Source organism: Anabrus simplex, chromosome 2 (assembly GCF_040414725.1).
Source record: "Anabrus simplex isolate iqAnaSimp1 chromosome 2, ASM4041472v1, whole genome shotgun sequence".
NCBI lineage: Eukaryota > Metazoa > Arthropoda > Insecta > Orthoptera > Tettigoniidae > Anabrus > Anabrus simplex.
Genome location: NC_090266.1, coordinates 80,041,842 through 80,069,811, shown reverse-complemented (window position 1 = coordinate 80,069,811; position 27,970 = coordinate 80,041,842). Strand labels below are relative to the sequence as shown.

At 39.9% G+C, this 27,970-nt stretch overlaps 1 protein-coding gene across 2 annotated transcripts in view; it reads right to left on the bottom strand.

Annotated features, from left to right (window-relative positions):
* RanBPM (Ran-binding protein M) overlaps window positions 1–27,970 on the bottom strand; it is a 250,198-nt gene that overhangs the window by 54,128 nt on the left and 168,100 nt on the right. For both annotated transcript variants that reach the window (XM_067140189.2, XM_067140190.2), the window contains one exon: window positions 25,841–26,025. In XM_067140189.2, coding sequence (XP_066996290.1) covers window positions 25,841–26,025 — 185 coding nt within the window. The remainder of the gene's footprint in view (window positions 1–25,840; window positions 26,026–27,970) is intronic.

Genomic DNA, 27,970 nt, shown 5'->3' with positions numbered 1-27,970 from the left:
ATGTCACAGACATGAAAATTTGTATTTGGAATTTTCTTTCAAGGTAAAAAAACACGTAATCTTTTGACTTTGGAAAATCTACTTCTGGGGGGTGAATTAATTGAAAAATGAGTTGAATTCTTGGTATGAAGATCTCAAAAACTGAAGAAGTTACTGTCGCGATAATTGGTATTCGGAAGCTCTTTTGAAAGAAACTAGTACTGTTTGTATTTGGAAAAATTCACTTAAGTGCGGAGTGTGAAAGGAAGTGAAAATATTGAATTCTTTTTCTGGAGAAACATATACGTTATAGATGTGAAAATTAGTATTTGGAATCTCCTTTAAAAATAAAGTAACACGCATTTACGGGAGGGGAAATCAACTTATTTATTGCAGCTGAATAGCATATGATCTTCCGTAACACATGAACATACACTCATGTTCATAAAAAACAGAACACCTTGGGGCAGGGGCGGTGAAAAAAGGAGTTTAATTCCTTTTTATGAGGATAGGCCTACATATGTCTCAAAACTGAAGATGTTACAATTGTAATAATTGGCATTTGGAAGCTCCTATATAAATAAAGAAACAAGTATTTTTGGTTTCCGGAAAATTCACTTACGGGTGGAGGGTGAAAGGAAGCGAAAATATTTAATACTTTTTTATGGAGGAACTTACATCTCAAAAGCTTAAGTTTACACAGGTGAAAATTTGTATTTGAATCTCCTTTAAAAATAAAGAACCACAAACTTTTCGGACTGGTGGGGGGGGGGGGGAATCAACTTAACGGGATGGGGTGAAATGCGAGTGTAATTCCTTTTATGAGGATACTTATATCTCAAAAATTGAACACATTAGATGCATGAACATTTGTATTTGGATCTTCTTTCAAAGTAAAGAAACACGTGTTCTTTTGTCTTTGGAAAATCCACTTAAGGGGGTGAATGAATTGAAAAATTAGTTTAATTCTTTGTATGAGGTTACATATATCTCAAAAACTAAAGATGTAAATTGGTATTTGGAATCTCCTTGGAAAATAAAGAAACGCGCATTTGTTTCCTTAGGAAAATCGACGTAAGGAGTGTGGAGTTGAAAATAAGTAAATAAGGAGTTGAAATATGTTTATGAGGATACTTTATCTTAAAAACTGAAGCTGTTACAGACGTGAAAGTTGGTATTTTGAATTTCCTTTCAAAATAAAGACACACTTTTTTTTTTTCTTCTGAAAGTCCACTTGCGGAAGAGAGGTGGAAAGTAGTAAAGAAGAAGTCGAATTATTTTAAAGAGTACACATTTATCTCAAAAACTGAAGGTGTTACAGACATACATACATGAAAACTGGTATTTGGAATCTCCTTTAAAAAAAAAAAATGAAACTAGTATTTTTTGTTTTCGGAAAATCCAGTTAAAGGGCTGAAAAGAATTTGAAAAGCGGGTAAATTTTTTTAATGAGCACCGGTATATCTACATTATATGTCAAAAACTTAACATGTAAGAGACAAGACACTTGGTTTGGAAAGTCCTTTAAAAATACAGGAGCATGTACCTTTTTGTTTACGGAGAAGGCACTTAACTGGGGTGAAAAGAACTGAAAAATTGTTGAATTATTTTTTATGAGGATACTTATATCTTGAAAACTGAAGATGTTACAGACGTGAAAAGTGGTATTTGAAATCTCCTTTAAAAATAAAGGAACATGTATTTATTTTTTCGACTTGAGAGAAGACTGTTTCTCACATGTACAGTTCTACAGTATGTCGCGTGGTCATTTTAACTCCAAAGGGTAATAGCACAAACATGGTTTACAAAGAATTTCAGCGGTAAAAAGAACTCAATTTTTGGGAATTTTAAAGGAATTTTCTGATAATGTCCTAGTACAATGCTGAGAATCGATTACTTTGATCAAGTTATGTAATCCACGCGAGCAAAGCCGTGGGTAACTGCTAGTATATAATAAACGGATATAGAATATCATACCATAATAATTAAGATATCAGACCGCTTTGCGGCCAGGATCGTTAAGGCGTCAAGCCTATGTGGTCTGACACCAAAAGTAGCCAGTTCGAGACCTGTTGTTCGAAAAAATGTTCATCAGAATGTTGGCCAGCAGAGTAGGAGAGGTGTTGGTATATATTATCTAATCACTAGATTGTGAGCCAAAAGCCTGGATTCAATTCCAAACCACTCCACATTGTTTATATGGAGTGAAGGCACATGATGCTGCTGATGGCGATGTAAAGTCCTGAGTAGACCCCTTGGTTCAATTCAAAAGAGATAGTTTATGTGCTGGCACCACGTTTCACCCTCTCCATTCCTACTATCATACAACACGTCATTAATTTCATCTCTAACTCCTCTGACAGGGCTGAGGTCAGGAAGGGCATCCGGTCATAAAATCTCGCCAGAACATTCATCTCACTTCATACCCAACCCGTAGAGAAATGGGACACAGGTTGGACAACATACGATAATTAAAAGATTAGCATTATCAAACAAACAGGACACATCTGATTTTTATTTCACTGACAGGAGTACAACTGGAGGGAGGAAAAAACAAAAACATAACAGTAAGGTCAATTTCACCACCTCAGATTTATGAGGGTAATCCCAAAAATAAGGTCTCTTATTCTTTTATAAATACAGAACTCTGTTAGTGTGGCTGTTGGTCACAACATTGTGAAGAGTGTTTCCCGTGCTTGCATATAAACATGCGCACGCCACGCTGAGCCACTCAGTCTTGGCAGCCATTGGGAATGGAGTTCCCGTTGGTTGTTACTGCCAATTGCGAAGTGTATTAAATAACACTAGGATGTTTTTATTGTTCTCCCACCTATTCAATACAATACAATCTTAAAAGTTAGGACTTTGTCCTTATTAAAATGTTATCATAAAATTAATACATTGGATGGTACATGTTTCACCTATCAATAGTAGGCATCATCAGCCATTTTTTACCTTAGGAATAGATCAGGTACCTGATTGGGAATGACTAATAAATACTGTTAAAAACTATGTCTTGTAATATGGACTGGAGATTGTTAAACAAGTATTACAAAATAAAATGTGGTACACTATTACTTAACAATATTGTGTTAATATTTGAGTCTAAAAACATGACAATTATTTGAAGATTACAACATATTGAAGATTACAACATAGGTGGTGGTTCTTGATATTAAAAGATATTACAATAAAGATAAAAATCAGAAAGCACATTCCATTTAATTGTCAAATGGCGTGTTGTTAAAATCTTGAGGAAAGTTGAGCATTGGTAATGGTCGTTGGTTCTTGAAGTTAATAAGTATTGATTTTCATTTATATGCTTATAAATTTTCATATGGCCTGGTTCTTTTTAAGATAATATTAGTTGGAATGCTGGTGCCGTAGGCTATATTGAAGTTTGTGTAGAGTCATTAGGCCATCTTTTAAGATTGTATTGTATTGAATAGGTGGGAGAACAATACAAACATACTAGTGTTATTTAATACAAATACTTTCAATACGGACCCAAAAATGAATTTTATCACATGTAATAAGTGCGAAGTGCGTGCAGTTATTTGGTTTTTGAAGGCAAAAGGTACTGAACAGATTGAAATCCATCGCCAATTGACAGAAGTGTATGGTGAGTCATACATGGATGTCAAAAATGTTCGTAAGTGGTGTAGAGAGTTTGCAACAGGTCGGATTGAAATTCACGACGAACAAAGGAGCGGGAAACTGTCAATTTCCGTTGAGACAGTTGTGAAGGTCGAGCAAATCATGCGTGAAGATCGGCGGATCACCCTCGATGATCTCTGCACTTTGGTTCCTCAGGTTTCCCAAAGTGCCGCTCACAGAATTTTAACGGGAAAGAAATACCGGAAGGCGTGCGCAAGATCGGTGCCACGCATGCTGAATGAAAACTACATGCGGCAACGAGTTGATTCTTCCCGCACATTTCTTCAACGCTTTGCAACCGAACAGGACAACTTTTTGGACTCAATTGTCATGGGTGACAAAACCTGGGCATTCCACTTTAACCTGAAACCAAGCAACAATCACGCCAGTGGCGGCATCCCTCCTCGCCAAAACCGCGGAAATTCAAGCAAACACAGTCTGCCGGTGAAGTCATGACAACTGTGTTTTGGAATATTGTTGGTCGACTTTATGCCTTCTGAGACCACAATTAACGCTGACAAGTACTTTGAGACCCTGAAAAATTTCAGACGGGCAATTCAGAACCAGAGAAGAGGAATGTTGAGCAAAGGGCATAAACACTCTCCATGACAACGCTCACCCGCACGTCGCCCGGCAAAACCGCTGCTCTCCTGCAACGGTTACAGTGGAACATCATCACCCACCCTGACTTGGCGCCTAGTGACTATCACTTGTTCCCTAAGTTGAAAGAACATTCGGCTGGAAAGTGATTCAGCATCGACGACGAGGTGAAAGATGAGGTTCACAACTTCCTGAACAGCATAGCGGCGAGCTGGTATGACATGGGCATACAAAAACTGTCACAGTGTCTACAAAAATGCATTGACCGAAATAGTGATTATGTAGAAAAATAGCTAAATATTCAAGCTGTAAAACGATGTAAACCATTGTAGAAATAAACAGATCTAGATATTTATTTTAAAAAAATAGGAGACCTTATTTCTGGGATTACCTTTGAACATACGAAGAAAATTTATAGAAAACTGAAGACTGAATATCGAAACCGGGAGAATGTGAAAAAACATTCCAGTCAATCAGAGAAAATTTATAATAAATACAATACACTGACCAGAAAGAAAGTGGATCACTTTATAGAAATTGAATCGGAAACAAATGCCAACATACAGAGAAGACTTCTGTTTAGGGAGATTTTGAGAGTTAAAAAACATGCATTCCACAATTTTTTGAGTTACAGATAAGACATCATAAATGCTGCTCTATGAGTCACTTTTCAATCCCGGGTGCTTAGGGAGCATTTTATTGAACACGCAGGCAACAAAACTTTATAACTGTAAAATGCTTTTGCGATCAAATGATTGCTACTAGAGAGGAAGCACTAGATGGATTATCAACATATGGTATAATTTCTGTTACAAGTAACAAAACTTCTTCACTTTATCTCCCACATTTCTTGAATAAAGATGCCTCTTAACCAATAAGACCACAGCGGGTGCTATCACATTAATCAAAGATGGATGAAACATTAGTTAAGCCACTAATGTGATTGTGGTGCATCATTTTGAAGTGTCCAGCACATTCCGGGACGATTCCGCGAACCTGGTACCTATCAGACTGTCGGAAGTCTACAGCTGTCAGGGTCTACAGGTTCAGGATCCTTCAGATTTTGCGAGATTGCCACACTACTGTGTGGTCCACGCCAGATATTGTCTAGAGGACAGTGACAAGACTCTAAGGCGAAGAGCTCTGGAAGTCAATTCAAGGTCATGAAGACCTGCAACTGGTGGGCAGCTTACTTCCCAGTTGACCACAATGTGATTAGAATTTGCACATCAATACCGGAAGTAGAGAGAGAGAGGGGGGGGGGGGGGACGACGACGACGACTGGGGAGTGATATTCTCCTGCAACAGTGTTCTCCCAAGGACCTTTTTAATAGGCGCACTGCCCTGCTGTGATTACAGACCACATAGCTAACATGACCTAGATATGTACTAATTAATACATTAATACATATTTGAATCATTAGGTGTTCCAAATTTAAATGTAAACACCGTGAAACTGTTTATTTAAATGATAAATTTTCATTATTGTCGACATATCTGCATCAATTACATCGAAGTTTAAATGTTTACCTCGACTATAACGTAATGTCATACGCCAGCGGTGTATGGATTAGCCTGGATTCGCAATCAATTTCACATGACGTCACAAGCCCATACGACACTGCACAGCAACAGCCCTGGTGTTATATTATTTTGAACGAGTAGAAGAACTCCAAAAGTTCGGAATACTCTATTATGTCTTGTTCATGACAATAAGACTAAAATAGTTCAGTTTTTGCAGTTAATGCTTACCTGTCCGATATTACTGTTAATGCTCTGAGGGAAAAATTGAAATTTTATCATAATATTTGTTTTTACAGAGTATTCCCCACCCAGTTACTCAATCCTGCCACCCAGCTGATGAAAATTTCTGGGAGGAACACTAGCAATAACATGAAGAGGACACCATTTGGATGTCACTCCACGATTTCGGGTGGTATCAACCATGAGCTTTCAGGCACAAATGGAGCTTGTCATAATAATTGAGGGAGGTGCTTTGAATGACAAGTACACTGAAGTGGTGTTAACAGAACATCCAGTCGTCTTTGCTCCACATGTCGGTGAAAACTTCAGACCAACGCACAAAAACACCCGCCTCCACGGCGCTTGTGTGTTGGAATTCCTTCGTGATTTCAGGATACAAACCTTTAACTACCTAACTATGGCACATGCTTGAACATTATATGTCAAATTGGCGACCGTGACTGGACTACTGTACATGAACATAAAGTGTCCTACTCTGTCTACTTGCATTGAGGTTAGTTCATCGCAATATAGATGATTCATTGATTACATTCTATGAGGAACTGTTTTCTATAAAAATTGGTCACTGAAAATGGTCTTCTACCTACTCATATTTTACAACAATACTCTAGAATGAAACCAGCTGTTAGTGTATTATTGTAAAGATCACTCATGTCAATGTTTTTAAAGTGTTTTTAAGATTACTCATGTCAATGTTTTAAAAATGTTTTTATACCTCTTCAAGGCTATTTGCACGTCTTTAACAGCTGAATAAGATACACTTAAAAAGGAAATTTTATCTGAAACTTGGTGTTATAATTAATTTTATATATAGTTACAAACAGTTGATAATGCAAAGAGATGTACATTTAAGGGGATTGGTACAGTAAACAACCTCTGAATATTTGATTTTTCAAAGTATTTTTTAATGTTTAACTGCACTCTTCTAGTTCATTTTGGTGAAATAATTATTTCAATACAGTAGAAGTCCGATATAGCGAGTACGGCATATAACGAGAACTCCGTTATAGCGACGAATTTTTTCTGTCCCTTCAAAATTCTTATATTAAACTGTGTATCGTCCTTCGGTTACAGCGAGAAACCTATCACTGGCGCATCCGTTATTATGAGCGATTAAGCGCGCGCGCGATTTTTTCCGTTTCCGATATTTATGCACCCCAGCAATGATATTGCATGCGATCGATTACCTTCGCCATCGTTTCCTCGCTATGTGCACTAGCGACTTCTCTCGTCGACATTCGAAGGCGATGTCGGAGTCGATTAGTAATATCCGTCGACAGCTGTTCCGTAAAGAAAATTCGAAATGAAAGAGAACATATTTTCGTAATAAATGCGTAAATAACGTGTCCGATAACGGTTGTTAACTCGTTAAAAATTAAGGCTGACTAAACGACCGCTTAATTTTGAGGCTAAATACTGCAATTACGTAATAATGGGATACACCTCGAGATATGGCAGAGTGCTTAATTGATTTCAGAGGTTAGTTTATATTTTGTTGCGTCTGGTTAAATTACGGAAAGGCTATTATGAAAATTTATAGCGCTTGAAGTGTGTTTTCATCATACGTATAGTACGGTTAAGTTAGGATACGTGACGCTGTTTGAATAAGAAAACTGAAATGTTTGCAACAAAATGCGATCGAACATCTTCGGTACGGTACAGTTTTCTCACTTTGTGCATTTGCGAGCACTCTCGTTGACATTCAAAGGCAATGTTGGAGTTTGTTAGTAATACCCATCGACTGCTCTTCTCTAAGGAAAATTCGAAATGAAAGAGGATAACACGTTTTCGTAATAAATGCGTAAATAACGTGGCCGATAGCAGTTAACTCGTTAAAAATAAAGACTGAAGTAAACGATATCTTTATTTTAATGTTATATACGGAAATTAAGTAAGAATGGGATACACCTCAAGATATGGCAGATTACATCACTGGTTTCAGAGGATATTTCATATCTTATCGCGTCTAGTTACGGCTATTTACATTTTTCGCGAGGAGTTTATTTCTCTACATGCGTTTCAAATATGTTTTCATGATCGGCTACATATACGGTTAGGTTAGGTGACGCTGTTTGAAGAAGAAAGCTGAGGTGTTTGCCACATAAATATCTGGAGTGATACCGTATTTCTCCGAATCGAAGCCTTTTTTTTTTTTCCCCCCCTCAGAATCTCATGCGAAAACTCAAGGGTTGTTGCATTTGCGGCCTAACAGTAAGTTAATGGATACCACTGGCAACTACCGCGATAACCACGCTGCTTCTTTTCACACGCGCACAAAACTCGTTGACAATAAATGACCGCCTCTTTACTAGGCTACACATCGCTAGCCGCGACAACCGGCTGTACAGTGCCTGTGTGTTTCTCAAATCTGCAGAATGGCATCAAAACATGCGACCCTTCGAATTCTTAGAAAAGCCATGGCTACTCAGTGGCAGAGTCATAACGCGTATATTGTACTTGACGCTTAGTAAAATTAAGGTATATAGACAGCAGGAATATTTTCGTGATGGATAGTCGTATTGTAAAGATACGTGGAAAAGGTATTGCCGGCATATTTTCAACGGGTTCTAGTCGATATTATGATGCCAATTTATGTTTATTAAACACTCCGAAATGTAGAATAATTGTGCAGTCGCAAGAAAATACGGCATAGGCCTAACCAAAGTCAATATTTGGCGTTAGCGTGAAGACAAAGAGCTAAAAGAAATGCGTACTGTACAAAAAATGCATTCAGTGATCCGCAACAAGGACGCTTTAAAGAAGTCGAAGATGAAATTGTGAGGCATGTGCACGAAAAACGCAAGGCCGGAATGGCTGTACTGTGGCCCAATAAACTCCTTCGTTGACTTTCATCGTTCGCGATTAAGCCTATACATCGCTAGCCGCTGAATTTGGCCGAACCCGACAAGCGAGACGTGCGTGTAGCAGTAGCCGGTCATATCTGACGCTGCGTAAAAGTAACAGTGTTATAGACAGCAAGAATAATTTCCTGATGGATCGTTGTGTTGTAGAGACGCATGGAATAGGTTTAGCCGGAAAATTGTCAGCGAGTTCTCATTGGTATTATGATCCCAATGTTAAGTTAATGGCCCTTAAACCAGCGGAAATAAAGAATAATTGTGCAGCCGAAAAAAAACACACGGCATGACGAAAGTCAATGTTCGGCGTCTAAAAGTAGTCTAAAAATGCGTAGGCCTACTGTACAACAAGGCAATCATATGATTTTACAAACTTCTTTTTGAGCCTGATAAAAAAAAAAATGAAGGAAAAAGTGGGGTTCATCTTGGATTTGGAGAAATTCGGTACTATATTTTTTCAGAATGAAATTAAACATACACTTTCACGTAGTATCGGATTACGAAAAATAACAAACAAGTAAGCCGCAGTGTGGATATCATCTGCGGAAAAGCAAGTTTTGAACAAACTGATTGCCGTTTCATACCAATTTTAAAGTGCATGTTGGGTTTGCCGACTTTTATTTAAAAATCGGATATAACGACAATCCGTTATAGCGAGTAAAATTTTCACTGTTATGAATTCTCGCTATAACGGACTTCTACTGTATATGCAATAGTTTAGGAGTTATGACTTAAAATGCTAGGCATTGCATAGGCCATTTAGAGAACTCTGAACGTTGTGAGATAAGATATGGTGTACGATACATTGGTGATTGTGACACGAAGTCACCAAAAGCTGTGTCAGATATGCAACCATAGGGTCCTAGTGTATCAATAACCAAAGCTGAATGTGTTGGCCAAGTTCAGAAAAGGATGGGCACACAACTGAGAAATCTAAAGAAATAATTCAAGGGGAAAAACTTTCAGATGGCAAATTACTGTCTGAAAAAACAGAATGACAGATTCTGCAATAAATACTCTGACGATCTACTATGAAATTGCCATAAGAACTAATTCAACAGCATTATATGATATGTGAACTGCTGTCTAGGCTATTTGGTACCATAAAAGCTCATCCGATGAAAATCCACTTCATTACTTCTGCTCAAAAGGATATAATTCCTAGTGCCTGTACCAGCGAGCTGTCACTGCAGGCACAGTTCAAGAATACAAACTCAAAAACACATTACCTTCAGCATTTATGGATGTGATTAAGCCTGTTTTCAAGGATTTGGTTGCTACTGAACTGTAGGAGGTTATACACAGAATGCTAATAAGTCTCTCAATGCTAGGACTTGGAAAGTGTGCCCAAACACTGGATTCTGTGGAAAGACAATTGTGAAAATTGCCACAAATAATACAGTTATGACATTTAATGATGGAGTGAAGAGTAGGTTGGCTGTGCTGCAAAAAATGGGCATGAATCCTGGTATCTTTTGTGAACATGCAATGCTGCAAAAGGATGTGTTGCGTATAAAGTCTGCTGAAAAAAAATCGTACAAGAAGCCACAAAAGAGGCCAGACAAAGCAGAAGAAGATTAAGCTGGAAAATGAAGCTGAGAAAACTTCCTTAGAGGGAACATCCTATGTTCCAGGACCATTTTAGCAGCCACTGGAAGGCTGCTGTGTCTTTACAGGGGTCATATAACTTTTCAGCTCATTTTCTCAAAAGTATATTTTTCAAAACTATTTCCCTTGTAACTTCCAAATTATATGGTGTATTACAATGCAATTGTAAATAAAAATCTTATTTGAGAAGGTTCTGTTTATGTACATATGTTATAAATATTTTAATGTAGCTATCAAAATGTCCTGCAACAATCTCCTAGGCTGATGATGGCAAATAACGTTGCTGAAACCGGTACCAAGAATGACAACAAAAATGTGATGTTTTAATAATTTCACTATTTTGTAGTATTGAACAGGTGGAAAACCCTGCCTTTATTTTCGATTGTAAATTTCGTTTCAGTACGGACCAAAAATGAAATTTTTGACATAAAAAGAATGATGGTGAAGAGCGATTTCCGAGTATTGTGTGTGACAACTTTTAAGGTGGTGAAATCATTAAGGGAGGATCTTCAATGTGGTGGTGAGGATTATGTTTACTAACATAAATTCATTAAATTCACAACTCCAGGTACAAAAATCTCAAAATTTACAACAAAATTCATAACTCCTGCAGCAGAGCTCACAAGAGATCTTACAAGTTAACTTGACAGAACAGTTACTTGTTATCAGAGTAAAGTCAGAACAGTTTGGGCACACTGAAGGAAATATTTCCACTTTAAAGCAGAAGGTACTTCTCCTCAACCCTACACACTGTGGAAGAAGAGGCCACATTGCATTAGTGAGACAGTTTTACCTTCAAGTCTACCAGCAAATATCGGGCAATTGGACCCTCAGGTCATGAAGGAAAGTCTCCCCGGAAAATACCCTGTAGAACTGTTCCCTGGATACCATCAACATTGCATCAGTGATGGGGGAGGATGCAATTGTTACTAATTTCTGGGCAAGACAACATGGAAGACTCCCTCACTGAATGGCAGCATATCCAGCAGCAGGGCAACCATGCTTTGGCCAAGAAGAAAACGCTTACCCAGCCCAAGGCACGTGGCACAGAAGAGGATCAGGTCTCCCTACTGAAGTGGACGAATGGCTAGATTATATAATGGCAAGCTGGAGGCAATGAGAGAATCTGTTCCAGCTGAAGGGGAGGCAGATGACAGTGCGGTGCCAACAATCCCAGACACGGAGCAATCCGGTCATGACGAGGAGGAAACTGGGGTGTACTTGCTGAAGATCACCATTCTGGACAACGTCTACACAACAGAGCAGGATGTGGTGAAATAACACATACGAGTCAGAGGGAGGCAGATGCATAGAATCTGTTCCAGATGGAAGGGAGAGGCAGATGACAGAGTGGCACCAACAATCACAGACACAGAGCAATCTGGTCATGACGAGGAGGAAACCGGGGTGTACTTGCAGAGGAACACTCCACCGGAAAAGGTTCACGCAACAGAGCAGCAGGCAGTGAAACAACAACTTTGAGTCCAGGGCGAGTCAGAAGCAGTGACGGAATCTCATCCAGCCGGAGGGGAGGCGGATGACGGAATGATACAGACGACCGTGGACATGGGGCAATCCGGTCATGGCCAGGAGGGAACTGAGCTCACAGAATCAGAGGAAGATCCAGATCCAAGAGGTACAATGGGTGAAGACGCCGAGCCAAAACATAATTTATATCCTACGAAGTGTCGGCAAAAACTGAAGAATTGTTTTAAGTTATAGGGGGTTGATTACGGAAGTATTATAGGCTAGGTTATGTATTTAATTTTAATCAGGAGAATATAACTCAGGTATTATAGGTTACATTTATTGGTTGCGAATAACCCTTGATGTATTCAAAGTCATTCAGGAAACCTCTGCTTATATGTATATTACACAAGGGAAGTTAGGTTAAAGTGATATAATTTTATCACTTGTACATAACTGTCCGCTTTCCCCAAGTTGCTTAGGAAAAACCCCCGATGCGCATGTGTGTGTGTGTGTGTGTGTGTGTGTGTGTGTGTGTGTGTGTGTGTGTGAGAGCTCTGGAAACTTTATGTATGAAGGACATTTATTATAATATTCTAGATGTTTGTAGGCATTTTAGGTTATGTGCCATAGTGATAAGCTTGTTTCAAGACAATTAGAGAACAGGTACTTACAAAGGTCTTCCTGATGTTGTTATAGAATCTTCCTGGCATCTTGTATGTTGTATGACTGGGCGACTTGGCCATGCGGTTAGGGATGTGCAGCTGTGAGCTTGCATCCGAGAGATAGTGGGTTCGAATCCCACTATCGACAGCCCTGAAGGTGGTTGTCCGTGGTTTCCCATTTTCACACCAGGCAAATGCTGGGGCTGTACCTTAATTAAGGCCACGGCCACTTCCAACTCCTAGCCCTTTCCTATCCCATCGTCGCCATAAGATCTATCTGGGTCGGTGTGACGTAAAGCCACTAGCAAAAAAAATGTTGTATGAAAGCAGACGTTTCTGGAACCCTACCCAGTGTACTATATATAATCTTCTTCTTCCTCCTAGAGTTTTCCTGCTGGTGCAGGGTCCACTGTTTTAATTATGGCTCACCGTTTTGCACGATCTTGGCAATCGTGTGTTCTTTAAGTTGAGAGTCTTCATACCAGCATTTACTGTCCTGCCAGCACTGCTTTGGACACCCACGTGGATGTTGCCCGTTAATTTCAAAGGAGTGGGTGAAATTGGCAACTGTTCTACGTGCAGCATGCAAGACTTGACCATGCCACTGAAGATGTTTTTCCCATGCGTTCTCAGTGATGGGCATTTGTTGGCGAATGGTGACATTTCTGACATGATGCAGGAGTGCGATGCCGATCAACCAACGGAACATACACATTTCCATGTTGTGTAATTGGTGCTCCGTAGCTTTGTCAGCTGGTTGACATTCAACACCGCGTACAGCTACAGAATGCAATATCATACAGCATATTTTGGACTTCAGATGTAGTGGCATCCTTCTGTCGCAGAGTTCGCCTGCGACTTCCCTCTATCTCGTCCATGCTGCCTTTATCCTACTTCGCACTTCATCACCTATCCCATCATCAGTTTGTAGGCGAGATCCTAGGTATCTGAACTTATAGTCTTTTGTAAGGTCTCTCCATCAACTTGGATGGAGCTGTTGCTTGGGATGGTCTTCAGGTATTCGGTCTTCTTTTTGTTCAGTCTAAGACCATACTGAGAGAGAGGCAGCTGTTCCAATCTTCAATTTGACACTGCAATCCTCGTCTGGGTACGGGACCTCTGCGTACACTAACTTTCACTGGGAAGCCGACACCGCAACGTACACGACTTCAGGTGTCGTGTACAGCATCTTGATCCAATCGACTAGCATTTCTGGTACACCATGGTCACTAAGTGCATACCAGATCACATGTTGTGGAACACAGTCGAAAGTTTTTTCAAGATCAAAGAAGGCAATATGCAGTGGCTGTTGTTTCTCTCGGTGCTTTACAATGAGCATTCTGGCAGCAAAGATTGCATCGGTTGTTCCAGCACCCTTGACAAAGCTACACTGGTTGGTACTAAAGCTGATGATGTCATGCAGTCGTTGATCAAGGATATTTTTCTATCATATGAGTCGCCTAAAAGCAAAACGGATAAAGTCCACTCCAGCACATTTCGAGAAAATGACAAAAAACCACTACCACCTTCCATTAAAGCAGTTGCTTACAAAATATAAGCATAAAATCACAAAAAAAATTCACTGATTATTAGAACAAGTAATAATACTCGTAGTAGTATTATTATTTAGACTGTTGTTGTTGTTTTAAAAGTGGACTTTACTAATTTTGCATGTAAGCAGTGTGGATTTTACTCGTTTTGCTACTATTTATTAAAAGCACAAAATACAAGAAGACATAATATCCACGTTTCTTTCACTATGGTTTAAGAGTGCTCTGGGTAGACATTTAAACACACGGTTCAGGAGCTTCCTCTGTTGCACTGTAAAGTTCATTATCAACATTTTCTTTGACATCTGACTGATGACTCTCCCAAGAGTCGAAGAAGTCAACGTAGAATTTCAGTGATGGGCTCAACTTCCAGTCAGAGCCAAAGTGCTATTCAAGGAGCCTTTTCTCACCTGACACTTTATTCTTGTTGACTGAAGTAGTGTTCTTCAGAACAGGTGAAGAGTTTATAGCTGATACATTCTTCTTAGTTTTCATCAGGGATCTGTAGGTTCCAGTTCTATGATAGTAAAACGGCTCCCCATCCACAAGGACCATGAGATGAGACTTTTTTGTTCGTCTGAAAAAGTAGCGCTTGTAAGGTGCGAATTTAAAGTGCCATTGTTGAATAGGTTTCATGTGCTCTGTTGCCTCTTGTTTCCAGTTAAATGTATCCATGTCAATCCCTGGCTGACGAATGGTTGAAAATCTTTCAATGATGTTAATGTAGGTTTGTGAATCTTCAATTAATTCTCTCTTCTTGAATTCTTTTTCACAGAGACCGAATAACCGATCAGGGAGAATGAAGGAATGACCTCTTACTGGAAAAATTAACTGTACCTCCTCTACGTCTCTTGGTGCTTGCAGGAGCCACTTTCGGAGCATAGCTATCATTGTCCTGTCATCAACATTAGTGTGTTCCCTTGTATGAAAGCAAGCTAGCTACGTATCTCAATTCTTTTGCAACAGCTCTCTTAGTCGCACTGAGATTGACTCTTTTCTTTCTCGCCTTTGATGGAAACACTACAGAAGGTGATACTTCCATTTTCAAAAATGGAAAGCAAGCAATCTCTGATATAAAACTACGAATAAAGCACTAGTAGAAAGCATGTAGCTTTAGCATAATGGTAGCCATGTTATATGTTGTTGTCACGTGCCATAGAAGTAAGGTTCTGGTTGGTTGAAGCGTCATTTACTCATTTTGCTTTTAAAATGCAGTGGACTTTATCCGTTTTGCATCTAACCTGAGTTTTTAAATGGGAAATACTTAAGGATGTCATGGATTTTGCTAGTATATTATTACATGCTTCAGTAGACACACCTTTTACCGATATATTTCTACCATTATCTCATTTTTTGTAAAAAGTGGACTTTATCCGTTTTGCTTTTAGGCGACTCATATATTGAAGTATTGATTAGGTGGAAAATATACCCCCAATTTATTTAAGGTATTCTCTATCAGCACGGAATGAATATAATTATGACGACAGATCTATGACGTGGAAATCATACACCGGCCGGACAAGTCCCCCCTGGTGTCAGTAGCACAGCAGCAGTGGTTCAAAATGGCGGCTCATATTCTTTCTCCCGCTGCCTGTGAGGTTCAATCTGTGATAAAGTTTCTATGGAAATTGTGATGAGCCATTCAAAACAAAAGGCGTGGAATGCTCAGTGCAGGTGTTGTGCTGATCCATGGCAATGCTAGGCCACATATGTCTTGACACTCATCAACTGTTCAGCAGGAGTTCGTATGGGAGGTGTTTGATCATCCACTGAAAAGTCCTGATCTTCCTCCGAGTGATTCTCATTTTTTCTTGCATTTCAAATAATTCCTGTCCTATCAGCATTTTTACACGGACAAAGAGCTGAAGACGAATGTCACATGCTGGTTCCATTATCAGGCAACAGACTTCTACAACACTGGCTTACAAAAGTTGATCCCACGATATGAGAAGTGTCTTAATTCTGGTGGTGATTATGTCGAAAAATAGCTCTAACATTGCTGTATTGGTTGCCAATAAATTTTTTCATGTAACTATGTTGTCCTTTTTTGAAAATAGGGAAACTTAATTTCTGGATGGCCCTGGTATTTTTTTACTTGAGAACACCTCTAATGTGCTTTGAAACTGTTGATTATTCTCCCATCAAAAAGCTGAAGATATTTGGTGCATTGAGGTGGAAGAAATTCAGCCCTGATGTTTATACTAGACGGAATTATGTGACACAGCGTATTATTAACAATGAATAACATACCGCGACTCTTAATTCTCATGTCATTATTGAAATCTTTGCTCCATTTATCGAATTCGACAGCGGTGATTTATACCTTTCTATTGTTCTAATGTAAACCTATGGGTTAAAATTTTTGAAACATCAAGGTTTAGCAGACTTAATGATCACTGGCACTGCTACTGGTACAAAATGCTACGTTATTCTGTCCTTGCATTTTTTTGTTTGCAATATCTGAAGCCATATCATTTCAAGTACGAAGGTGGATGAAATATAAATGGGAATTTGAATGTACCGCTGCTGTTAGTAATAATTTTGAGGCGGGGCTTTGCCAGGATGTTGATGGAGGTGTCTGGAGAAGGGGTTTGCGTGCGCAAACGATGGTGGAGAGCTGGGCTGCTTCAGTACGCCATGAGTGAGCAAGAGGTGCACACGTCTGTTGCGCAACGCATCATTATCAAATTTCTCGCAAGAGGGCACCGAACGTTGCAAAATTTTGAGACAGCTCTGCACACAGTTTGGGAAAGAAACACTTTCGCAGACTCGAGTGTATGAGTGGGCTAAAAAATTTGTGGCAGGAAGAGAAGCTGTGGAAAATTAACATCATGAAAGGAGACCACAGACAAGCATCACTGCAGACAACATTGTTGCCATTCATGATATTATTGCTGAAGATCGGCGAATAAAAATTTCGCAAATTGTTTTAGCCGTAGGAATAAGTTACAGAAGTGTTCAAACCACCATCCAAGATGAACTCCATTTCAGAAAATTGTAGGCCAGGAGGGTTGCTAGTCTTCTCAACCAGGAACAAAAAACTTAAGCCAGGAAGTTTGTCGAAGACTCCTACATCGCTACAAGGAGGGAGGAAAGGATTTCTTGTATCTTATTGTGACTTGTGATGAAACTTGGGTGCATCATTACACCCCAGGGTCAAAGCAAGCAAGCATGGAGTAGCGGGGAAGAGACGAAACAGGTCCGGTCAAGGCCAAAACATGCCCATCTGCTGGAAAGGTGCTTGCAACCGTTTTCTGGGACTCCACGGGTATTTTGTTGGTGAATTTTCCTCACAAACAAAGGACAATTAATGCAGACTATTACCGTTGTATTTTGGATGAAGCAAAAGCTGCGTATCATAACAAGCGACGCCGGCAACCGATTCGAAACGTCATTCTTCTCCATGACAATGCAGGGCAGCATACTGCCGCTTTAACGCGGGATAAACAGGAAGAAATTCACTGGACATCTCTGGAATACCCTCCGTACAGTCCAGATTCACCGCCCTGTGACTACCATTTCTTTGGACCACTCAAACAAGACCTAGGAGGACAGCGGTTCAATGATGATGAAAGTGTAGAAGAGTTCGTGCGCAACTGGGTTCGCACACATCCCTCTCCTTTCTATCAGGATGGCATCAAAAATCTGATGAAGAAAATGTGTATCAAAAGCAGGGCACTATACAGAAAAGTGATTTCTATATGTGTATTTTTTTTGGTTCATGCAATAAATTTTAAAAAATAATTCCCACTTATATTTGACCCGCCCTCGTATAATACTCTTACCGTACGTTTTCTTTTTAAGATAGTTTATAAATTTATTACCCAAAATCAGATTTGGCAGCCTGAAGAACGTAACAGTTATTAAAAAAAACTGATTTCTTTTGCATACAGTAGCATTTGATATTGCTTCATCATGTTTCATATGATAAAATAAAGCAGTTTCATCCATATTGTACACATCACTTACATCGTAATTTTTAATGATTGCTGAAAGTTTTTTTTTTTGGCCCTGTTTTACAACTGCCAGGTCAACTTCCACCATCTCACCATGCTTCACTTTCTGCATCAGCCTATGATGTATGAAATGAAATGGCTGTCCATGGCTATATGCCCTGTCTGTAATGCCTAATTTGTCACCAATAAACTTTGCTTGTTCCTTAATAACCTTACTGGTTGCAGTTCCATTTTTCACATTGAGAACATTGAAAAATGGCTTGCCATGTTCTACTATCAGGGGAATACTGTTTTTCATAACCACACACTTTTTTGGTTTCACCTTACACCATGGCCTCTCAAACGCCCAAAATCTGATGCGTGCAAAACGAGGCGCAGAGGTTCTGTGCACTGTGCATTGTTCCGACTCGGTTCGGACCAGCGTTTTGTCTCGGGGCAACTCAGCTTAGCTCGGCTCCACTCGGCTCAGATGGTGGAGCGCTGCGTTTGTTTATTAATCGTACTAAATTTTGCGATCAGGACAGATAACAAAGACAGGAATGAAGTTCGTAACAAGTCTAGGTGAACTACTGCCGACCTCTTTACCCTGAAAATGCTTTGTCCGGTGTTCCAAAGCTATTCTCAGAGACAGTCCATGACCATTCTTCAAGACCAGCTACAGTAAATGCCTTGCCCAACGCCACTTGAGCTACCCATGAGGATCGGTAGAATCCAGCCTGTTCACATTCCTAAGGGATTAGGCGAGAGCCATGTTTCCGTTGGAATATCAAGTTCCCGGTTTCCTGACGATAATGTTAAATTAACAGTTGGTGATATATCGAACACACCTTTGACACCGTATGACACTCCTATACCTGTGTTACCAATGGTGGATGGTGGGCAGGGGTGGCATTATATCGACATTGTTACTATGCTACTTTCATCAGGAATATCTGTTTGTGGCTCATCGTGAAGGGCGTTACATTGGGTGGCGATATACAGGGAGTGTTGACTGTATAAAAAGAGCACAACACTGACCTTTGATGATAAGAACAGTGTGCACATGGCAATATCAATGCAATGCCTTATGTAATCAATAAATAAAAAGTTTCAGGTAAGTAATTCAACTTCTATCCTAAATTGGAAGTGAACTACTTGTTTGATTGTCAGTGTATTGAGATGGTATTATAAATTGGGTTTGACTGCCTGGGAAGTTCCCTTCACATTTTCACTCTTAACAAGTCAGCATAAGGTACACAAGGCTTCTAATCAACCAGGATGTAGGTATCATCAGCAGGATACAACCTCCATTAATGATGAAAATTTTTGTTTTGTGTTTGTTTTTATAAGATACAGCTACTTTAATCCTGATTCTTGATAATAAAAGACTGGAGGTGAGGGTGGGGGCTAGGGGATTAAAGGTAGATTATTAAAAGCAATCAAAAGTGTTTATGCTGACAGTTGGGCTACAGTTAAAATCTATGGTAGACTGATTTCTTTGTTCAAGGTACTTACAGGGGTTAGATAAGCCTGTAATCCTCCACCATTGTTCATAGTTTACATGGATCATCCATTGAAAGGTAGAAAGTGGCAGGGAGGGATTCAGTTAGGTGCAAATGTACTAAGCAATTTGCCTTATGCTGATGACTTGGTCTTAATGACAGATTGTGCTCAAAGCCTGCAATCTATTATCTTGAAACATGAAAATAGGTGCAAGAAGTATGATGCAAGAATTAGCCTTCCCTAGACTAAAGTGATTTGATTAGGTAAGAAACCTAAGAGAAATAAATGTTAGCTTGAAAATCAAAGCTGGAACAGGTAGACACAGTTGCGATCAGCAGTATTCTGTAAGAAAGAAGACAGCTCCTGTACAAAACCATCTTTACAATGGTCTCAGAAATGAAAGTATGATTTGGTTTTTAAGTTGTCCACCTATTCAATACAAACATATGTGAATACTATATCTTAGTATCAGTCACATCCTCATTTTTTATTTTTGGTATTAGTTTCCACCTTTTTGGTCATCATCAGCCGTTATAATAATTGGTACACAAAAACATTAAACATCTGAATCTGTCTAAAACAAGAACCCTAGATAAAATAAATACACATACAACCACTTTAAAAACACTCCAAATAAGTCTGTGTAGTGAACTTGATAGTGACGATCAGATCGACAGTCATAATTGCAAACTATAACAGTCTTAATTTAACATCCATGCGTATAACACCTGTCCATGAGTGAAGCTTGTAACTTGTGGTAGTCGCCAAAACTGAGGTGTATAACCATGAATGAGGGAGACATCCGTAAAACAGATCCTTACAGACCAATAAAACTGTTGAGGTGGTTGTCAATGGATCATTTATTTTTTAAACCAGAATCGATGTCTGGATAAGAAATGAAAAGAACCCTATTAACAGATAAATAAACAGGTGCAAAGAAAGAGCCAGGGGAGGAGAAAATATACAGTAATGCCATAAGTTCTGTCAGTAAAATCTAATTGTGCTGTAGTATGGTAATTGTAAATTAACAAGCATGGCAACACTGTACGTAGGTGGTTTGAAAAGTTCTCAGAATGTACTAGAATTAAGTATCTTGCCTCGGTGGAACTGCTTTTATTTTTCAACATAGTCTCCCTGTATATTAATGCATTTGGTCCAGCGATGTTCCAATGCCTTGATCCCATCTCGAAAATAAGATTCCTCCAGGCCTGCAAAATACCTCTCCAATTCAGCTGTCAGTTCTTCCCTTGTAGAAAATCTCTGTCCACCGAGGAAAATTTTCAGCTTGGGGAATAGGTGAAAGTCTGATGGTGCCAAATCAGGTGAATAAGGTGGATGTGGCAACAATTCGTACCCCAGTTCATGAAGTCTTGCCATGGCAATAACACTTGTGTGCGGCGGACCATTGTCCTGATGAAAGATGACCTTTTTCCTTGCCAAACCAGGCCTTGTTTTGTGTATCTTTTCCTTTAGTTGGTCTAGAAGGTTTGCATAGTATTGCCCCGTAATTGTTTGGCCAGTAGGAAGATAATGTATCAGTAGAATGCCTTTTGCATCCCAGAAAACTGAGGCCATGACCTTTCCGGCCGAACGCACTGCCTTTGCTTTCTTTGGTGGTGGTGAATCAGCATGTTTCCACTGCTTTGACTGCTGTTTTGTCTCTGGGGGATAGTAGTGGACCCATGTTTCATCTGTAGGCACAAACCGGCGCAAAAAATCTTGTTGGTTGCACTGAAAACGGGCCATACTTTGTTCGGACATTTCCAATCTGGTGCGTTTATTGTCCAATGTCAAGAGCCGCGGCACCCATCTTGCGGATAATTTTTTCATACCCAATTCTTCAGTTAAAATATAAGATACCCGTTCAGAAGACATCCCTACAGCTTCAGCAATCTCCCGCACTTTCAGTCGACGATCCTCCATGACCATTTTATGCACTTTTGCGATAAATTCTGGGGTGTTAACACCTTTTGGCCATTCACTACGCGGATCATCATCCAAGCTCTCCCAACCAAATTTAAACTCGCTGGTCCACTTGGCAACAGTTGAAAATGAAGGAGCAGAGTCCCCCAGTGTGTTCTGAAAGTCGGCATGAATTTCCTTTGCTTTCATACCTTTCTTTACAAAGTATTTAATCACTGCTTGAATCTCAGTTTTTTCCATTGTCACAAATCACTACGGGGGAACAACAACAAAGAGTCGTCACTACCACACTCCTGCAGCTAGAGTGCCATGTGTTCACTCACAAAGGATGTGTGATTATTGCGTAGGAACCTCGTTGCTTTAGCACCGACATCTAGTGGTGATTCCGAGAACTTTTCAAACCGTCCTTGTATATGTCGTCATCCACAAGGTCACCTTCATGACTCCGCCAGTAACCGGTTTGCAGTGTGCCAATGGTAGGCAGCAATGAAAGATGGAGTGGGGTGTGTATGAGAATGGTATTGCTGTATTGGCATTATTTCATTGCGGAAAGCGAGCTGAGGAAATTTCTTCTATGCTGAAACCTCTTAGTATCAATGAATTATTTGTGTTTCGGACAACAGCATGGTTTAAACAAACCGGTGCAACTGTTGATCGCGTCACGTCAGGTCATCCTATAGTGCTATTAAAACAATGTGCGTGTTCTGACAGTTTGCAGCACGTGGCGCCGAACAAAGGAGTGGGAGCGCTGTGTTGCCACATGATCCAGCAGGAGTTACTACATCACAGTCAACATCTCTTGTTCTGCGCTAGGCTCTGCGGAAAATAATATCCATTAACGGCGATCATGAAAGAGTTAGAAAAACGTTAAATATCGTTGCTATTATTCCAAGGTGGCTCAGCAGTAATTTTATTAGCTCAAATATCGTAAGACAAACTCCTCATTCCCCTTCCTCATAGGCTTTAATCAGTCGGGTTTTGCCCGTGTTGATAACCTGTCATGTGATGGTCCAGATACATCCACTCCCTCTCTTTCCCCTTCACCTTCTTCCCAAGGCTCCTTTTCTTTCTTTTCTTTTTCTTTCCCTATTCTAATTACTGTAGCTTCAGAAATTTTAAAGCTGCTGCTGTTCTTTCTACAACTTTGTTAACGTCTATCAGTGGGCCTCCATTTTTCCCTTCAGCCTCAAAATATTCCCGTAAGGCACATACCATATCGCGAGCTTGACCACAAATAGCGAAGCCATGCCTCCCCATTACGCTTGCCTTTTTTCTAGGTGAATGAATTCTAGGTCGCCCTCGTTGTCGTTTAGCGGCGCTCTGAACGGGTTGCAACATTTTGAGTTCAGTAAATGAGACGGTGTTAAAATTACACTATACTACAGAAGACTATAATTTACACTACACTAGAATGCCAGCCTCGATAACGATACACTTATTAACACGAACACAATAGCACTATAATATTTAGTTGATTTAAAAAACACACTATACAGACAATGATATCACTCAAAGTAGACATTGTTAGCCCAGCCACATGTGCTACGGTATACTATATTGGCAACGTGGAACTCGGACCGACCGCCTCTCGAAGCTTTAAGACAGCGGGGGTAGGAAATGGGAGAGTGCATGCCGAGCTGGGATTGGCTGAAACGGGAGGTGTGCACAGGTTGCCATAGTAACTGCCACCTCCTACTACCACGCTGAGAGCTGTCAGAACACGCACATTGTTTTAATAGCACTATAGGTGTGTATACTGAAAAGAAGTTGGGAATGCTGTTTGTGCAAGGATTCAACGCAATCCTTTGTGTAAACAAACAATTTTGTCTTGTGAAATAAATATATCTCTATGAATAAAGTGTTTGTATGTTGCATAAAAAGGCAGCATATTATTGCATGGTATACAGGGCATTTTCTGTTCCTCTTTCTAAATATAATCTTAAATAAGAATTAAACACCCTTCGGGCCATAGCAAAACAGAATGGGTATAGTAGACATTTTATGGAGAAAATATTCAATACGATCAAGAACCGGTCTACATCTACTTTGCGTTGAGATACAACTACAAAAAAAATTGCACTGAATTTTTTCTAAAGAATTTGCTTTACGTTGCACCGACACAGATAGATCTTATGGCGACGATGGGAGAGGAAAGGCCTAGGAGTGGGAAGGAAGCAGCCGTGGCCTTAAGTAAGGTACAGCCCCAGCATCTGTCTGGTGTGAAAATGGAAAACCACAGAAAACCATCTTCAGGGCTGCCGACAGTGGGGCTAGAATCTACTATCTCCCGGATGCAAGCTCACAGCTGTGTGCCCCTAACCGCACGGCCAACTCACTCGGTACACTGCATTTATGTCCAACAGTAACAATATTTATAGAGTCACCAACATTTTTAGGAAACAGAATTTGAATAGTGCCTTTAAATCTAATCATTATAATAACGCTTCCATTTTCTATAATACGCGGACAGTGAGCCCCTGTAACAGGTATCTGAATTCCGGTGTCTATAAAACTGAAGTGTAATGATTGCGACACTATGTATGTCAGTCAGACTGGGAGGAATTTTAGTACAAGATATAATCATTTATCGGCTATAGCCAAACACATGGGGGATGCAAATCATCAATTTACCACAGTCGAGCAAGATATGAATAATCGGTCTATATCTACGCAATGCTGCATATTTTGGAGAAATGTTACACACACTTAGAACAATATTTTAATCCAAACTATAACTTAAATTACAGAAAAGCCTAACGTCCTATTTGATATTATTATACCGGAATATTAAAAAAAAAAAACTGGATAACAACAGTTTACAAGCCACCCCCACCAGCTCCTTACTGGACAACTTACCCCCCACCGCTTCCCCTTCATCACCCGTCCCATATCCAGCTCTGTCCTCTACTCCAAGCTCGACCGAGTAACCAGTCGACAGGATCCACTGTGTGGTGAAAGTTCCCTGGAAGCTCCCGGTGAGTGGGGGTAAGTTTAACATGATATTTTCTCCTCCCTACCAGTTCTTTCTTTGCTCTCATTCATTAATCAGTTAATAGGGTTCTTTCCAGACATCGTTTCTGGTTTCAAAAATACAAGATCCACTGACAACTGCCTCAACAGTTTTATTGGTCTGTAAGGATCTATTTTACAGAAGTCCCCCTCATTCATGGTCATACACCTCAATTCTGGTAACTACCACAAGCTACAAACTTCAATCAAGGACAGGTGTTATGCGCACCGATGTTAAAGCAAGACCGTTATAGTTTACAATTATGACTGCCGATCTGATCGTCGCTGTCAAGATCACTATGCAGACTTATTTGGAGTGTTTTTAAAAGTATTTTTGTGTGTGTTTATTTTACCTAGGGTTCATATTTTTAGATAGATTTAGGTGTTTAATGTTTTTATGTACCAATGATTATAATGGCTGATGATGACCAGAAAGGTCGAAACTAGTACCAAAATAAAAAATGAGGATATAACTGATATTAGGAAGTAGTTATATATTTTTTTTTTTTGCTAGTTGCTTTACGTCGCACCGACACAGATAGTTCTTATGGCGACGATGGGACAGGGAAGGGCTGGGAATGGGAAGGAAGCGGCCGTGGCCTTAATTAAGGTTCAGCCCCAGCATTTGCCTGGTGTGAAAATGGGAAACCACGGAAAACCATTTTCAGGGCTGCCGACAGTGGGGTTCGAACCTACTATCTTCCGAATACTGGATACTGGCCGCACTTAAGCGACTGCAGCTATCGAGCTCGGTAGTAGTTATATTAACATATGTTTGTATTGAATAGGTGGACCACTTAGAACCAAATGATACGTAATTCGTGTCAATACGGATCAAAACTGAAAGTTACAGCGCACAAGAAATGGAAGTAGCGAGAATGATTGCTGGTGCTAACAGGTGGGAACAATGGCAGGAAAGTACTTTGAATGAGGAGATAAAGGCTAAGTTAAGAATGAACTTCACTGATGAAGCCGTATGCATAAACCAGCTTCAATGTTGGTGTCATATGAGGCGAATGGAGGAGGATAGGATATCTAGGAGAATAATGGTCTCGGTCATAGAGGGTAAGGGGTTAGACTCAGTTTCTAATGATTTGAAGATAAGAGAAATAGAACTGCACGAGGCCACAGAGCTAGTTAAAAATAGAAGATTGTGGGGGCATTACGTGAATTCACAGAGGCTTCCAGACTGAACGCTGAAAGGCATAACAGTCTATAATGAAGATGTATATAATAAAAGAGAATTCTTATAAACATTATTGTAAATTAATGAGCAAATTATACACTGATATTCAAATTTATAATTTTTACAGAGTACTAACTTGTGTAAAGTAGCTTGCCATTCGCCTTGACTGTCTGGAACAGGAAACTCTTGGATAGTAAGTTGGGTTCTGGCTCTAAGCTCTTTCATCATATCTTCAATGTCAAAGACAAAAGGCATCTGACCAAAGTTTGCGTCTACTACTTCTCCTGGCGTCTGTAAACCTACAGTAGGGTACAAGTTGGGCTGAAAAGGAGAAACAGAATGATAAAACAGCTAAAAACATCACTCAATATATACAAAGACGGGCAGTTACAGAACAAAATCTCTCTTTAGTTTTGTAAATTAGAGGTCTTAACATATGAATCCTTTGAACAGGCATTTCCAATATTTTTGTTAGTGGCATCTTACGAAGAGAACATACTTCCTATTACAGATGATATTATAAAGTTTGAATCAATGATCCTAACTAACAAAAACAGAAGCATAAAATCTTATCAAGAGGACATGATAAATATTCATAAGTCTGTCTGTCAGGTGGTGCTGGTGGTGGTGGTGGTAGTGATTAATGTTCTAAGATGCAGTACAACTGGGCAACCATCCTCTACATAGCACTAATTAGACAGAAAAAAATGGAAGGGATCCGACACTTCGAAACATGAAAGTAATGGTCAAAGAAAGGCAAAGGCCAGAGGGCACGAAAATGAAAGACTCCCTAGGCCTCGCAACCTAACACCGTCGGGGTCATAAAAGAACAAGAGTTTACCAAGGGAGGTCAGATAGGACGGATGAAAGTGAGAGCAATGCCAGGACCCCGTGGTCGCCAACCGATGCTCCTAAGTTAAGAGCCCCTTGGACCCCATTCAGTCGTCTCTTCTGACAGGCAGACAATATCGTGGTTGTTATTCTACCTCAAACAGCACCACCACAAGATATGCAGTAATAGGAAAGCCACAAAAACCAACGGCAGCAGCAAAATGAGCCATACTAGGTAAGATGAGGAGCGAGGTAGTTTGCCATTGCTTTCCTCACTGGGCCAGAAAGTGCTATTGCAGCACGACTGACCCTAAGAGCGACACCTTTCATAACACTCAGACACACTGTTTGTCCTCCGAATGTAATTACTCAGCACCACCCATTCCCCAGCAGCTTCCAAACTGTCACAGCCATGGATGATACTGCAACTTCTAATTAGACAGAAAAAAATGGAAGGGATCCGACACTTCGAAACATGAAAGTAATGGTCAAAGAAAGGCAAAGGCCAGAGGGCACGAAAATGAAAGACTCCCTAGGCCTCGCAACCTAACACCGTCGGGGTCGTAAAAGAACAAGCTACACTTTGCTCTGATCTATGCCAAGAGGTGGATGCAAAGTACTGTATCACGAAATGATCAGCATTTAAATATATACATAATTTAAAGTTATAAATTCCTTAATGCTCTTTGAAGTTCAGCCGGAAAGTTAAATTTTAACAACTTAATGGAATTGAAAAAGGTGTGAAATGTTCACTATGAATTTTTGCAACTGGTGTTTCTCTGTGTAAAAACTGGTTATGATGGATGAGTTTTCTCTCAAAACTGTGATGGTAAAACTTACTTCCATATCACTGATTGTAGACTATCAGAACGTATACCGGTAGCGCAAAGTCTTTCAGTGGAAGTATATGGCAATCTGAAGCGCACACCGACAAACTGTCCCGTTCGTACAATTGCACAACTTCCTTCTCTCAAACGATATCGAGTGAACGAACACGAGCGTAATTCGAATCCGCGAATTCCGAGAACAACGCAATAAGAATGTGTTACCAAGGGGAATATAGCCTAATAATGTCAAACAGTGAAACAGGTGCCACTATAACCAATAAACGTGTGATAATTTTATTAAATATAAATTAAATCTATAAATAAATAATTAAAGCTTAGGTAAGAAGTAGCCAAGATCTCGGCGCGAGGTGTAAAATGGTGCAACATTATGACAGCGTCTTGCTGACGCCAGGCTAGGCCGAGATAGTCGCCTAGTTTTCAAATTTTAAATTTCGCAGTAAGATGATGTTCTAGAATAAATCAGAAATACCTTCTAGGCAGTGGCGGTGATTATGGGGGACGGGGAGCAGATGCACCCCCGCCCCTCCCGACACCATTTGTGGAGAAAACATATTTTAATGCCATTTTAGCCGCCTGAAACTACAAAT